Source organism: Fusarium phalaenopsidis (genome assembly GCF_050370095.1).
Source record: "Fusarium phalaenopsidis strain FUZ10S chromosome Unknown contig_32316, whole genome shotgun sequence".
In the NCBI taxonomy this organism is placed as follows: Eukaryota; Fungi; Ascomycota; class Sordariomycetes; order Hypocreales; family Nectriaceae; genus Fusarium; species Fusarium phalaenopsidis.
The window spans coordinates 1,549,433-1,561,955 of record NW_028145399.1 but is presented as its reverse complement, the minus strand read 5'-3'; the positions used below and the strand labels follow the sequence as shown (position 1 = coordinate 1,561,955).

Genomic DNA, 12,523 nt, shown 5'->3' with positions numbered 1-12,523 from the left:
CTGGTTTAGAAATGAGAAATCAAAATCATGTACGCCTTGTTGAATGCTTTTCTCAAGTGTCATGATCTGTACTCTTCGCGTCTAAAAGGCACCGGGTCGGCCGCTAAAACATCCATCATGGACAAGTGGTATCAGAAAGCTCTAGCTTGCCCTTCACCGGCCGCGAGACATGGTATCTTAATCCTCATTGCCATCACTTAAACTCCCATATCAACATCGCCGTCACCATCGCCTCCTCCTCCTCGGCCTCTCAAGGCTTGCTCAGCAGCTTTTCTTCTCTCCAGACTCTCCTTCACCCACTTCTCACAAGCCTCATCGCCTCCCTCGGCGATCTTGCCTCGCACAACCCCCTTGAGAACCTCGCCTGCAAAGCCCACAAAGTTGTGCCTCCGCAGCGCATTCTCAAATGCCCAGTCTCGCCGCTTGCGCTCTTCTCGTGCCAGCAGCTCCTCGTCGCCAAAGTCACGTGCGCGCTGTCGCAGATCCCGACACATGGCAAGGAGGTTGAAGCGGATCTCAGTAGCGTCGTAACGGGCAATACGGCGCTGGAGCACTTCGACCACGCGGCTGGCGAAGTTGTCCGACGTACAGGCACCGTGCGAGATGGGAGCCGGTTGAAGACCGTCCAGTTCGTACAGGGTGCCGTTGATGGGCGTATAGGCGATAAAGTGGAACGCATCCTCAGCTTCAGCGCCCGTCTTGTCCGTCTCATCGGCAAAGGGACTGCTACGGGCGAAGCTGTTGTGCACCTCGCGAATAAGGTCCGAGTTACTGAGGGCTTCACCACGGAACTCGGGCGGCAGCACCATAGTAAACTCTCTAAACTCGCCCAGCTTCTCGCCAATTTCGACGTCGTCCGTCTTGTTGAGTAGCACACTCAGCAACGCTTGCGTGGCGCACGCATTCTGGATCGTCTGGGCGGCGAAAAAGATGTTCTCCGAGGCCGAATGGTCGAAGGAGCCGTCGCGGGGTCCCTCGGGTGTTGCATAAGGCTGGTCGGTCGGGTACTTGAACAGGAAGATGACGCCGTAGACGGGCTGGAGGGTGAGGAGCTCGGAGGGGTCGAGTGTTAGGAGTTCTTCGAACTGGACGTCTTTGACGCCGAGATTTTCGATGAGCGAGGTAAAGACGCCCTAGAAGCTTGCAGTCAGCTCTAGCACACGTCTAGGAGGTATATCTATGCCGTACCGCATCGGACTCAACTGTAAAGGTTCAGGTTAGCGCAAGGTTCAGCATACGAGGCAAGGAAAGTACTGACTGGTGTTCCATCCACCACTCATGATTGCGACAAGCCTAGCGGTGACCAGTAATTCCAAGCCAGCGCTGGCAGATTCCGATGAGAAATTCCTTTATAGGGAACTATATGCCGAAAAGAAAGGGATAGTATAGGCTCAGTCGCTCAACTTGCCTGTTGCGGGACAAATTGAGTAGAGGTTGACGAGGTGAATGACGAATGCTGAAGCTCGGAGCAAAGACGGAGCTCGCAGCCACGTTCTGATATCATCCGCCACTTTGTCCACTGATAAGATAAGCCGCCCCTCGAGGCAGCAGCAACAGCTACGACGACGACAGCTCTCAACAAGGAACAGGGGTTGACATGACATTGGCAATGACAAGCAAGCTAAAATACCATGTGTTCGATCTTGAACAAAGAGTTGATGCACCGCTGGTAACTGTCTAAATACGCCCTGAACATGGCCACGCAGAGAGCACTAATAAGTCAACTCAACTTGACCATCAACCCAAACAAAGCAAAGCTCGCATCTGATTGCGTCGCTTCTGGTTAATCAATACAAGGGCCTGCGCCCAGCTTCCTTCTGAGGAAAGCGTCTTGCAAACGAAGAAGAATAAAAATAATACTGTACCCCTTGAAGAATAATTGCCCCAAGATGAGAAACACCCCCAACTCCCTGACCCTTCCATCCTTGAGACGCTTGCCGTGGCAAAGCTGCCCATGCTAAACTTTTCCGCTCATACCAACATCATCTCGCTTGAATGCATCCATCCATACCTACCTACGCGTCGCATCGCATCGCATTCATCCATATTCATTCCCCTTTTACCATACCCTCCTCCCAAGACCAAAGCGGAACACGCCCGGTACCTAGACCGCGACAAGCTGTTCAACCACTGGTTCGTTCGCCTCATTATTTTCCGGAACTCCTCGTTCTTCACGTATTTCATCACCTCCCTGCCCCTCTGCCTGTTCGCCACCTAGTCCCGTTCCCGTATCGGCATTTTCTCCTTGAGCTGGTGTCACCTCCTGGTTTTCGTTGTTTTCATTGTCCTGTGCTGCTGCTGCTTCCGCTGCTGCTGCCGCCGCCGCCGCTTCGGCCTCTCTACGTTCTCTCTCGGCTCGCGCTGCCGCCTCTAGGTTGGCAATGTGTCTCTCTGCGACACCCGGGGCGATACTGGCAAGAAACAAGAGACCGGCTCGCTCCAGCCGTCTCACCTGCGAGATAATCCAACTCTCTGGACCCTGATGCTGCGCCACTAGTCTTCTAGCCATGTCCTCTGGGTTTGGCTCTTGTCGAGCTTGGCCATTCTGGTCACCGCCTCTCTGTGGAGCTCCTTGCGGGTCTGCGCGTGGGCGCCTTGGTTGCTCCATGGGAATCAGATTCTCCAGATGCCGTCCCAGAGGTCGCCAAATATGATCCGGAATACCATTCAAAACACCTGTGCTGATAACAAAGATGAGCACTGCAATGGTAATGATGGTGAACCATCTCGACCAACTTGCAGTGGGAGAAGTGAAAAACCAGACAAATAGGGTGAGCCGGAACAGAAGCCATATCTGCGGCCAAAGCTGCATTAGCAGAGGTGGAAGCGCTGCTGCAGGGGGGTTGCCACGATGCATCAAGGGGGCCACAGCTGCCATTTGGTCCTGTTGAACTTGTGCCTGGTTTTGGCCTTGGTCCTGGCGCGGTTGGTCCTGCTGAGGAGGAGGCACATATTGCTGTTGCTGCTGTTGTTGAAGCTGCGGCTGGGGTTGAGGTGGTACTTGAGGCTGGATTTGAGACAGTGGCTGTGGTGCCGCATGAGGACGCAGATGATGGTGATGATGGTGGTGGTGATGCCTTGCCCGCATCTGATTTTGAACATCGTGAATAGCACTAAGTGTAGAAGGGGTTCGAAGTTGCGGGAAACTCGCTTGACCTCGAAGTCGCGGAGTATAGTAAGTCTCAGCCCCCGCGTTGTTGAAGAGCAATGCTCGTGGTCCTTCAGGCGATGACAGAATGTATACTTCGGAACCTGGTCTTGACTGTGAGCTTCCAGGAGCCCCAGTGGTGAGTCGAGCAGCCGACTGGTCCGGAGTTCCTCTTCCGCTACCAGTCATTGAGCTGGGGGTAGGGTAAACTGGCGTGGTCACACCAGGTTGCGCCAAAGAGCGGTTGTAAAGAGAGGTGCTTGAAGCGCTGCGCTGCATTGCGCTCGTCATTGCCAGTGTTGCTTGATTGACATCGGCATTTCGAATGATATTCTGAACATCTGCCGGAGTCATAGCTCCACTTGCATTGCCTTGCCCCGAGGTGCGAACGACAGTCTCAACTTGGTAAGTGTGTCCGTTGGGTCCTACATGTTCGCGGTAAATGGTGTGACCTGGAGCAGGGCTCGCTCGACCGCTATTGTCGCCCGCAGGAGCATTCCCAGCTGCGGTGTCCCCAACGCCACGCATGCCCATCTGAGCTCTGGTCCGCTGATTCTGATTCAATGCCCTCGCCATAGCCTCTCGCTGGATATTGTTCAACCACTGAGTCATGTTCTGGTGATGGTGTTGAAAGGCGGCGGCTTGCTCGGGCGTGTGGGACGGTGACGGTGATGGCATGCGCGGCTGAGGAAATGGGTTTGAGGTCGGGGGCATCGAATGTCTCCAAGTGAAACCTGGCGCAGTCTGGTATCCAAAGGCATGGCCGTGGGCATGTTGAACATGCTGGCGGGGAACGTTTGTTGGGGGAGCGGAAGCAGTTGGGCTGGGACCGCGAGCTGGAGCTGGAGCTGGAGCTGGAGCTGGAGCGGGAGCGGGAGCGGTGACGGGAGGCACTGTCGGAGTAGATGATTGACTATCTCGGGTATCCCTAATGACAAGATGAATGGTCTGTTGTTCGGGGGTACGGAGCTGCAAAGACGAGGTGCCAGTTAGCAAAAGTGTAGATGGCGGGCAATTGAAGTCCGGTATCGAAGCAACTTACCGCATCGGCACCGAAGATGTCCAACAAGGTATCTGACTCGCGAACAATAGCACGTCCACGATGAATGAGTCGCTGGTGTTCGTCCGGAGGTCGCAAGGGGAGAGTCTGACGAATCCTTTCCTTGAGTTGCTTAACGGTGGTGTTGGCAGCGATACCGGGGAACAGCAAAGGTCGATTCACGCCGACCGAAGGCGACACGACCTGCAGGTTGACGGTCTGGTCGTCTACTGAGCCCGAGGACGCATCATCCGGTCCCTCGTCGTTGGGACGAGCAGTGGGGGGCTTGGAAGCCATGATGGGCAAGCTGCGAGCATGCCACACCAGGCTATAGCTTCGGGGTTGGTAAGCACGGGGAGGAAGAGCTTCGGGGGCGAAGAGTTGAAGGATCAGGGATGGCGGAGCGGAAGCAAGGAGATGGATAATTCGGTTATCGAGCGTTGGGTGCTGAGAGTCCCCGCCCTTGCCGTGGCTGCGGCTGCGGCTACGTATGAAGGTGTTCGCGTCAAGGTTGGTTGAGAAAAAGCACCGACTTGTTGACTGACGTCGGGTCGCGGAGGTATCGTCTTACTAACACGGGTCGGGTCGCATGTCCAACAAATGGATCTGAAGACGGATACAAAAGCAATGGGATATATTGGACAAGGGCGCGAAAAAGGAATGAGACGAAGCTGAAGCAAGTGCCAGAGACTCGATATATGCCCCTAGAGAGGCGATAAAATCGATGGGAGAAGAAAAGAGAAGTGAAAGATGTGATACTCCCCCCGTTCATCAACATGGACGGACGTCGGTGGTCAGGGTAGGTGGCCTTTTGGAGCCTTGTAATGGATGGAGCCAGCCTGCCAACCTGCGACAGGCACTCAAGGCCACAAACAGTTGCGGTGTCGGTACGTACCTTTTTTTCTGGGTGTTCTTTCTGTCCTTCTGTGCAGTCGCTTCTGAGCTCTGGCCACCTTCCCGTTGATGGGGCGGGCTTATGATTGGTCCAGGCTGGAATCGGCCCCTGCGGTCCTGCCCGTTTGTGCTCGTCCCTTCCTTCCGTCTCCCGCTTGACCCAAAGTCCAAAGTCCAAAGTCCAACGTTTGAGTGAGAGAGTGACAGAGCTCAACTCCTCCCTCGGGATATCGGCGCCTCTTGCATCCGAAGCTGCAGCCCGCCCACCCACGAGACAAAGCTGAGGGTGCGGCTAACGGCTGAACAGGAACAGCCTCAACTCAGCGTCATCGTCCTTTTGACGTCAATCCTGAGTCCATCTAGAAGAGGGTCTTTATTCCCCCTATCAACCGCATCGCGCATTGCGCAATCAAAGCGTGCAATTAAAGAACGGGATCCGTCCGTTCGTTCGCCGCCGCCATGGCACCAACCCTTGGGCCTGGCTCCTCCCAGGTCGGCAGTCACATGCTCCGCTGCTCGTTCTACGCGCGCTCTCGCTGCGCAAACTGCTTCTCACCGTCTGCCTCTCGACACATGTTTCTCAACTCAACGACAAGGTCGCGATGCCTGCCAAGGCCCTCACTATCCTCCATCCGCACCTTTGCCTCCAATTCGGGCAAGAGACCGAGATTTTCACAGCGCCTCGGCGAGGCCATGCGAAACACCAAAATCCAATGGTACCGGATCCCTGTCGGTCTGGGTATCGGATTTCTAGGTCTCGTCCAGTTCTATAAGGTCTCTTCCAGAGAGAAGGAGCGGCGAGAGATTGAGGATGGCCAGGAGAGCACCAAAGCCCCCAAGAGGCGGCCTAGAGTGCGTCCCGATGGTCCTTGGTACGCAATTCCCATCACCGCCCCTATCCCACCTTGATGCCCTCAATGCTAATTCGACCCCAGGCAAGTCCAGGTCATGTCGACTCTGCCTCTCAAGGCTATCTCCAGGCTTTGGGGCAGGTTCAATGAATTGACCCTTCCCTATTATCTTCGAGTTCCCGGCTTCAAGCTTTATTCGCTCGTCTTTGGTGTAAAGTCGGTCTCCCAAATCGGCCCATATCCTACAAAACTTATACTGACGTGTACAGTCTCGACGAAGTTGCCGAACCCGACCTCCACGTATATCCCAACCTCGCATCCTTCTTCTACCGTCGCCTCAAGCCCGGTGCTCGTCCTCTCGATCCTAACCCCCACACCCTGCTCTGCCCGTCCGACGGAAAGGTTCTTCAATTTGGCCAAATCGAAGGCGGTGACATTGAGCAGGTCAAGGGTATGACCTATAGTATCGACGCTCTTCTCGGAAAGAACACACCTGCCCCAAGCATCTCGAGCCTGTCGTCTTCGTCGTCTTCGTCGTCTTCGTCGTCTTCGGACGACGAACGAACACTCACCGAAATTTCGGACAGCGAAGAACTTGTGAAGCAGGATGAGGAGTTTGCGCAGGTCAATGGAATCGCGTACACACTGCCTGACCTTCTCTCTGGCGCTGGAAAGCAGGGTCCTTCGGACAAGGACCAGGCTATGCCCGCATCTCCTGGTGTTGAGTCCGAGGTTCGGGCTGAGCTTGCCCTGGGTGAGCGGCCCTGGTACGATGTCCTCTCCCACGACAAGGCAACTTCTCTCTACTATGCAGTCATCTACTTGGCTCCTGGCGACTACCACCGATTCCACTCACCCACCAACTGGGTTGTTGACCGACGTCGTCACTTTGCCGGAGAGCTGTACAGCGTGTCCCCTTATCTTCAGCGAACCCTCCCTGGTCTCTTCACTCTCAACGAACGTGTGGTGCTTCTGGGTCGGTGGCGCTGGGGTTTCTTCAGTTACGTCCCTGTTGGTGCGACCAATGTGGGTTCCATTGTCATCAACTTTGACAAGGAACTACGGACAAACAGCCTGTTGACGGACACGGCGGCCGACCGGGCAGCTGAGGAGGCGGCCAAGCGTGGTGAGCCATATCTGGGCTTTGCTGAGGCAACTTACGAGGCAGCCAGTCCCGTTCTCCGAGGTCACGCACTTCGACGTGGTGAGGAGATGGGTGGTTTCCAATTAGGAAGCACGATTGTGCTAGTATTTGAGGCACCAGCAGAAAAGACGGGCGAGCACAAGGAGCGAAGAGGCTGGGCATGGGCTGTAGAGAAGGGACAGACGGTCAAGATGGGCCAAGCACTAGGACGAGTGATTGAGTGAGACATTGTATAAACAAAAGTAAAAGGCGGCACATGATGTCAGTATTGGATATCTAGAAATGTATAATTGTATTACAATTTGGTGCCAAGTCAATCGCTTGTATTGAATAAGTGCTTATGGTCGATGGGACTTGTGAGAGCTATCTCACTAGTAAACAGCCAGTTAGCAAGCTCGATAGTAAGACAGATATATCGCACTCATAAACAGTTATAGTTCTCAATAGTTTATTCGTAAAGTCTAGACTATGTAATGCCGGCTCATTTCAAGCTTCTAGTAGTCTACCGCTAAATGCAATTCCAAAAACGCTTTCCCCATGATTAATCATAGCTTCATGGCTCTCTGGTCCGGGCGTGTTCAGGCACCAAAGACCTTGACACGCTCCTCAACAGGAGCATACTCCTTCTCACCAGCCTCGCCGGCCTTGGCGCCGAAGACGAGCTGGGCGTTGAGCTGCCAGGTGGCGGGGAGCTTCCAGGTCTCGGCGACCTTCTCGTCGATCAGGGGGTTGTAGTGCTGGAGGTTGGCGCCCAGACCCTCGGCCTCGAGGGCAGTCCAGAGGAGGTACTGCTGGATGGCGTTGGTCTGCTGGGCCCAGGGGGGGAAGCGGTCGGCGTAGATGGCGAACTTGGCCTGGAAGCTCTCCTGGACAGTGAGGTCGGTGAAGAAGAGGACGGTTCCGGCGGCGCCCTTGAAGCCGGCGATGCGGTTGGCGGTGGTCTCCCAGGCCTCAGGGGGAACGATGGCCTTGAGGGAGTCAGAGGTGATGTCCCAGAGCTTGTCGTGCTCGGCGCCGAAGAGGACGACGAGGCGGTTGGTCTGGGAGTTGAAGGCGGAGGGGGTCTGGAGGGTGGTCTCCTTGACAATCTCCTGGATGCGCTGGGCAGTCACGGGGAGGTCCTTGGAGAGGGCGTAGTAGGTGCGGCGGTTCTTAGCCAGCTGGAGGAGGAGGTCGGCGGAGAGCTTGGCAGCCATTGTGAAGGTTGGTTTGTGGTTTTGGAGTTGAAGGTGTGTAAGTGGTAGAAGCTGTAGAAGTTGAATGAGTCTGTCGAGAAGAAAAAACAGAAGCAATTCAAGAGGAAACACGTCGAATATATACCAATCTCTCCACCGACTCGTTCACCAACAAACCCCTCCTCCCTCCCCTCCAGCCCCGCCAAATGTCACAACACATCAAGACCCTGACGGAATGTCGCAAAGCAAAGGACCCCACCTTGACTTTTTGCAAAGACCTGACTAATGCAGGTCTCGGGAGAATTGCGAGCGTCGCGCGCGGTAACTCGGCCCTGGTTTGTCATGCTAGCGCGGGCATTGCCCGGAGTGTAGGCAGGCTCCGTTGCCTTACCGCCGCCGTAAAATTTGTGTCGACCGGCGATGAAGTGGGGCTCCCGGCCGCTTGTGTCAGGATTGATCAGCGAAGAAATGCGGATGTAAAGTTCCGAATCTGGTTAGAGTTCCGGACGTTACCCTAGAGAAGAGAGCGAAATCTCGGAATTGCGGAAATAAATGGAAAGAACTGTTGCCATTCGACGGGTTATCCGTCTCGGATTAGTTGATCTGTGACAATTAATGTCTACGGCTTCAATAGTTGATACAGCGGTGTGTTGCTCTGTGGAATCTTTGCTGTATCTTGCATTATGCCCCCAACATCACTGCATCTGTAGTATCCCACCATATCCCGTTCAAATGCCGACAGCACAAATCCAACCTCGCAACTCTGCACCCCAATGGCACGACCTATTTCATCTTTTGCCCCAACATGATACGATCCCAATGCACTACCCTATAATTCCCCTCAAGAGAAACCGGCTTCACAGCCAACAGCGCGCACGTGCTCTGCGCTACAGGTGGTGCCATGTCGATTACATGCCGCTGATTCAGAGCGGGTCGGCCCCACGGGAAGGTACGTACCCTCTTTTTTCTTACCCCTCCAGTTTCTGATTTATCGTGAAACCGCGCGCGGGAGCTCGCAATGATTGATAACAACGAGACGCTGATTATGTATGTGCCTCGCTCACGTAAATCAACATTACCTATTACAGGGCTGACCCGACACGTGAGAGCTAGACCCGGAAACGGAAACGCCGTGTCTTGTTTCGTTTCAGTTCTCCTGCGCGTCATTACCCCCGATCTGATGTGCCAAGTGTGATAATGCGGAGTGATTCCAAAGTGTCAGCGATGGAGTACGTACTTTGAAAGAGATGCAGAGGTGTGATTCCAAAGTGATATCCATATTCATGGATCTACAGCCTATTGCATGTTGTCTAAATATGCGACGCCAATCACGTACGAGGAAATGATAATATCGAGTTGCTCGTACGGCCGAGAGGGATCTTTACCATTACCACCAAACCCGACCAATCACATAATACGTCTTAACATCACAGAAGAGCTAATATTGTGAACAGATATATATCATTCAACTCAACTTCCCAGCCTGGACAGAGCAAGTCCTTAATGGTCATGGTCCGTCTCAAATCGCCGCTGTGGTATTTTCCATACAAGAAACCCGTCCACTTGCGAGGTGCCATTGGGCTTTTCCATCGCTCAACAGACATAAAAAACAAAACCATATAAAATGCTTCAACCTCCCAACGCCTTGTTCCATGTCCCAGTGCTCCTCTCATCTCAAACAAATGCAAATGCTTATCCCTCTTGCTTGCGCCGCGGCCATCTAGAATGCGTCGGCTCATGTCCCTCCCCTCATACAATGCTCATCCCCTCGCGTAGAAAACACAAGTTTTGTCCACCCGTTAATGTAACTTTCCGAGTTTCTTTTGATCGTTTCGTCGTCGTCATTTCCACCCCAATAGACAGACATCTACCATGTCTCGGCAATATATCTGCCTTCCTCCTTCTTGAGTTGCCAGAACTTGTGAGCCTCGTCGCGCTCCAGGTTGCCCTTCTCCATGGCGACGTCGCAGAGGGCCTCCTCAACACCCTCGCCCATACCCTTGCTGCTACCGCAAACAAAGATGCGTCCGTCGATGGAGTTGTTGATGATGTACCAGACGAGGTCGGCCTGGTTTCGCACCTCCTCCTGCACGTACTTGCCAGTGCCCACTCGGCTCTGAACAACGCGCTTGACCTCCTCCTCGTGGACACCCCACTCGCCGTTATAGATCTCGTCCACGAGCGAGTCACGGATGCCCTGGAGGACCCAGACCTTGTTGGCGCAGTTGGCCTGCTTCAGACGACGCTGTACAAAGCCTCGGAAGGGAGCAATGCCAACACCAGCACCGATCAGCAGCATGGGGCCGTCAGAGTTGAACTGCTTGGCCAGGGGATTCGCCATCAAACCCTTGAACATGGGGATGAAGACCTGGGGAGCCTTCTCACCGGCGGCCTGAGCTCGCATAAACTTGTGAGCCCGACGCTCGAAGAAGCCGGAACCGACACCAGCACGGCAACCACGTCGCCAGTCCATAGAGTCGTGGACAGTGACGGCAATCTCAATCAGGCGGCGCTGAGAGTGGTCACGAAGGGCGTACGACTCTGTGGGGTCATTGGACAGAGAGTAGAATCGGGGCATGAGCTGAGGCTGGACCGAGAGAAGTTCGTCCAGAGGAGGGTGAGAGCTGGGGAAAGCGTTGAGGATCTGGGAGAGGGTGACGTGGGGACCACCGCGGAAGTCAGAGAAGATGCTAGCTCCCTCGTTCGAGCAGAGGTACATGAGAATCTTCTTCTCATTGGCAGCCGAGGCGTGCTCAGCAATGATACGGAGAAGCTCCTTGGTAGGGGCGTAGGACTGAATGTCGGTGGTCCAGGTGAGGAGCTCACGGCGGGTGGTGATGAGCTCACGAGCCTTCTCGTCACCCCAAACGGTAGGCCAGCGACCCTTGGTGGTCTTCATGAGGACAGGCTTGTCTCGCTGGAAGCGAGGAATCATGAGAGTGTCAAGGATCTCATCGACCGAGATCTCATCGTTGGGCGCCATGACACCAATGGCACCACCGACTCTGAAGTCGAAAATCTCTTCAGGAGGGTAGTCGGTGACGTCAAGGTCGAAGTGGTAGGTGCGCTTCTCAGCACCAGGTCCGGTCAACTCGCGAGTGTTGTGGATCTTGGCGGGGTAGACATGGTGAGGAGGATGAGGCTGAACGAACTGAGGAGGCTGAATTGTGGTGTCGACAGCCTCATAGCCAGGTCCGGGGGTGAGGAACTTGGTGGTGGGGGAGGAGGGCTCAGTGTCAGAGCCAAGGGAGATGGCCGAGTCGGTGGGAGAAGAGGCTGGCCGAGGAATTGAGGTGAAAGAGACGGTCTTCTCAGGCATCTCAATGACGCCAGTCAGATGAGCGGGAATGTTTCCAAGCCGAAGTCCAAGAGACTTGTAGGCATCGTTGTCGGGAAGGGGAACGTCCTCATACTCGACGTTGGCCCTGTCACCCATGCAGCAGGCGCCACCACAGCAGCGTCCCACAAACTCGGCCCTCGACTCTCCAGTGATTCGCTGGATGTCACGGGCGTTCTGGGCAATCAGGCGTGTAGATGCGCGGCGGCGGCGCTCGAGGGGGATGACGGGCTCATCTTCTTGGTCATCGGATTCGTCCGAGTAGGTCAGGGAGGGGGCAATTGAGGGAGTGCCCTCGGTGATGGCCAGCTCGGTGGGGTTTGGTGCGGCGGGGTTGACGATGCCGTCAATGTGGATAGGAGAGGCGGCGGCAATCATGATGGGCCAGAGATGTGTGTTGGTCACACGGAGAAGGTGGTTGTTGAGCGAATTGAGGGTCGGGTGAAGGTATTGGTATGCCCGTCGAATTGGGAGAGTCGTGGCGGTGGTTTTTCTTGGTAGAGGTGGGAATCGACGTCAGAACCTGAAGGGCATATCGTAGGGACCCAATTCAGCAAGGATGATGCTATGCCCTAGATAGGGTGGATGAAACTTCAAAAACGAGTCAACAGAGAGAAGGACAGGAGATGCGATTGATAAGATCCTGTAGGAACGATAACAAGGTTTTGGAGGTTTGTGTGGGAAGGAGGAAGTGAAGGAAGGTTGGAGGGGGCAAAGACTCAAATAATACCTTAGCCCGGCCGATGGCGGGAGGTTATAAAAAATGGAAGGAACGCGCCCCCCGATGCGGGTTGGGGATATTCGGCGGGGCTTCCTGGAGGGAGTGGTGTATGCATCGGTCAAAGGGGGGTGTGGGTCTATACGGGCGAGGATTTGCTGGAAGGGAAAAACGAAGGTATCTCTGTGGTAGCACTCCTGTGCCAGGATTTTTTCCT

At 54.7% G+C, this 12,523-nt stretch overlaps 5 protein-coding genes across 5 annotated transcripts; 1 reads left to right on the top strand and 4 right to left on the bottom strand.

Moving 5' to 3' along the window:
• Window positions 1-197: 197 nt before the first annotated feature.
• LRP88_12056 (ubiquitin carboxyl-terminal hydrolase) lies at window positions 198-1,280 on the bottom strand (the record flags this gene model as incomplete). The annotated part of the gene is made up of 3 exons (XM_083248464.1): window positions 198-1,133; window positions 1,189-1,202; window positions 1,259-1,280. The coding sequence occupies 3 exons, from the start codon at window positions 1,278-1,280 to the stop codon at window positions 198-200; spliced, it is 972 nt and encodes a 323-aa protein (XP_083095894.1).
• Window positions 1,281-2,104: 824 nt separating this feature from the next.
• LRP88_12055 (uncharacterized protein) lies at window positions 2,105-4,484 on the bottom strand (the record flags this gene model as incomplete). The annotated part of the gene is made up of 2 exons (XM_083248463.1): window positions 2,105-4,117; window positions 4,191-4,484. 2 exons carry the CDS (start codon window positions 4,482-4,484, stop codon window positions 2,105-2,107), a joined length of 2,307 nt encoding a protein of 768 aa, XP_083095893.1.
• A 1,056-nt stretch (window positions 4,485-5,540) lies between these two features.
• LRP88_12054 (phosphatidylserine decarboxylase 1) lies at window positions 5,541-7,300 on the top strand (the record flags this gene model as incomplete). Its single annotated transcript, XM_083248462.1, has 3 exons — window positions 5,541-5,953; window positions 6,017-6,148; window positions 6,202-7,300. The coding sequence occupies 3 exons, from the start codon at window positions 5,541-5,543 to the stop codon at window positions 7,298-7,300; spliced, it is 1,644 nt and encodes a 547-aa protein (XP_083095892.1).
• A 354-nt stretch (window positions 7,301-7,654) lies between these two features.
• LRP88_12053 (Nitroreductase-like protein) lies at window positions 7,655-8,272 on the bottom strand (the record flags this gene model as incomplete). Its single annotated transcript, XM_083248461.1, has 1 exon — window positions 7,655-8,272. One exon carries the CDS (start codon window positions 8,270-8,272, stop codon window positions 7,655-7,657), a length of 618 nt encoding a protein of 205 aa, XP_083095891.1.
• Window positions 8,273-10,118: 1,846 nt separating this feature from the next.
• On the bottom strand, window positions 10,119-11,966 carry LRP88_12052 (uncharacterized protein; the record flags this gene model as incomplete). Its single annotated transcript, XM_083248460.1, has 1 exon — window positions 10,119-11,966. The coding sequence occupies one exon, from the start codon at window positions 11,964-11,966 to the stop codon at window positions 10,119-10,121; it is 1,848 nt and encodes a 615-aa protein (XP_083095890.1).
• Between the last annotated feature and the right edge of the window lie 557 nt (window positions 11,967-12,523).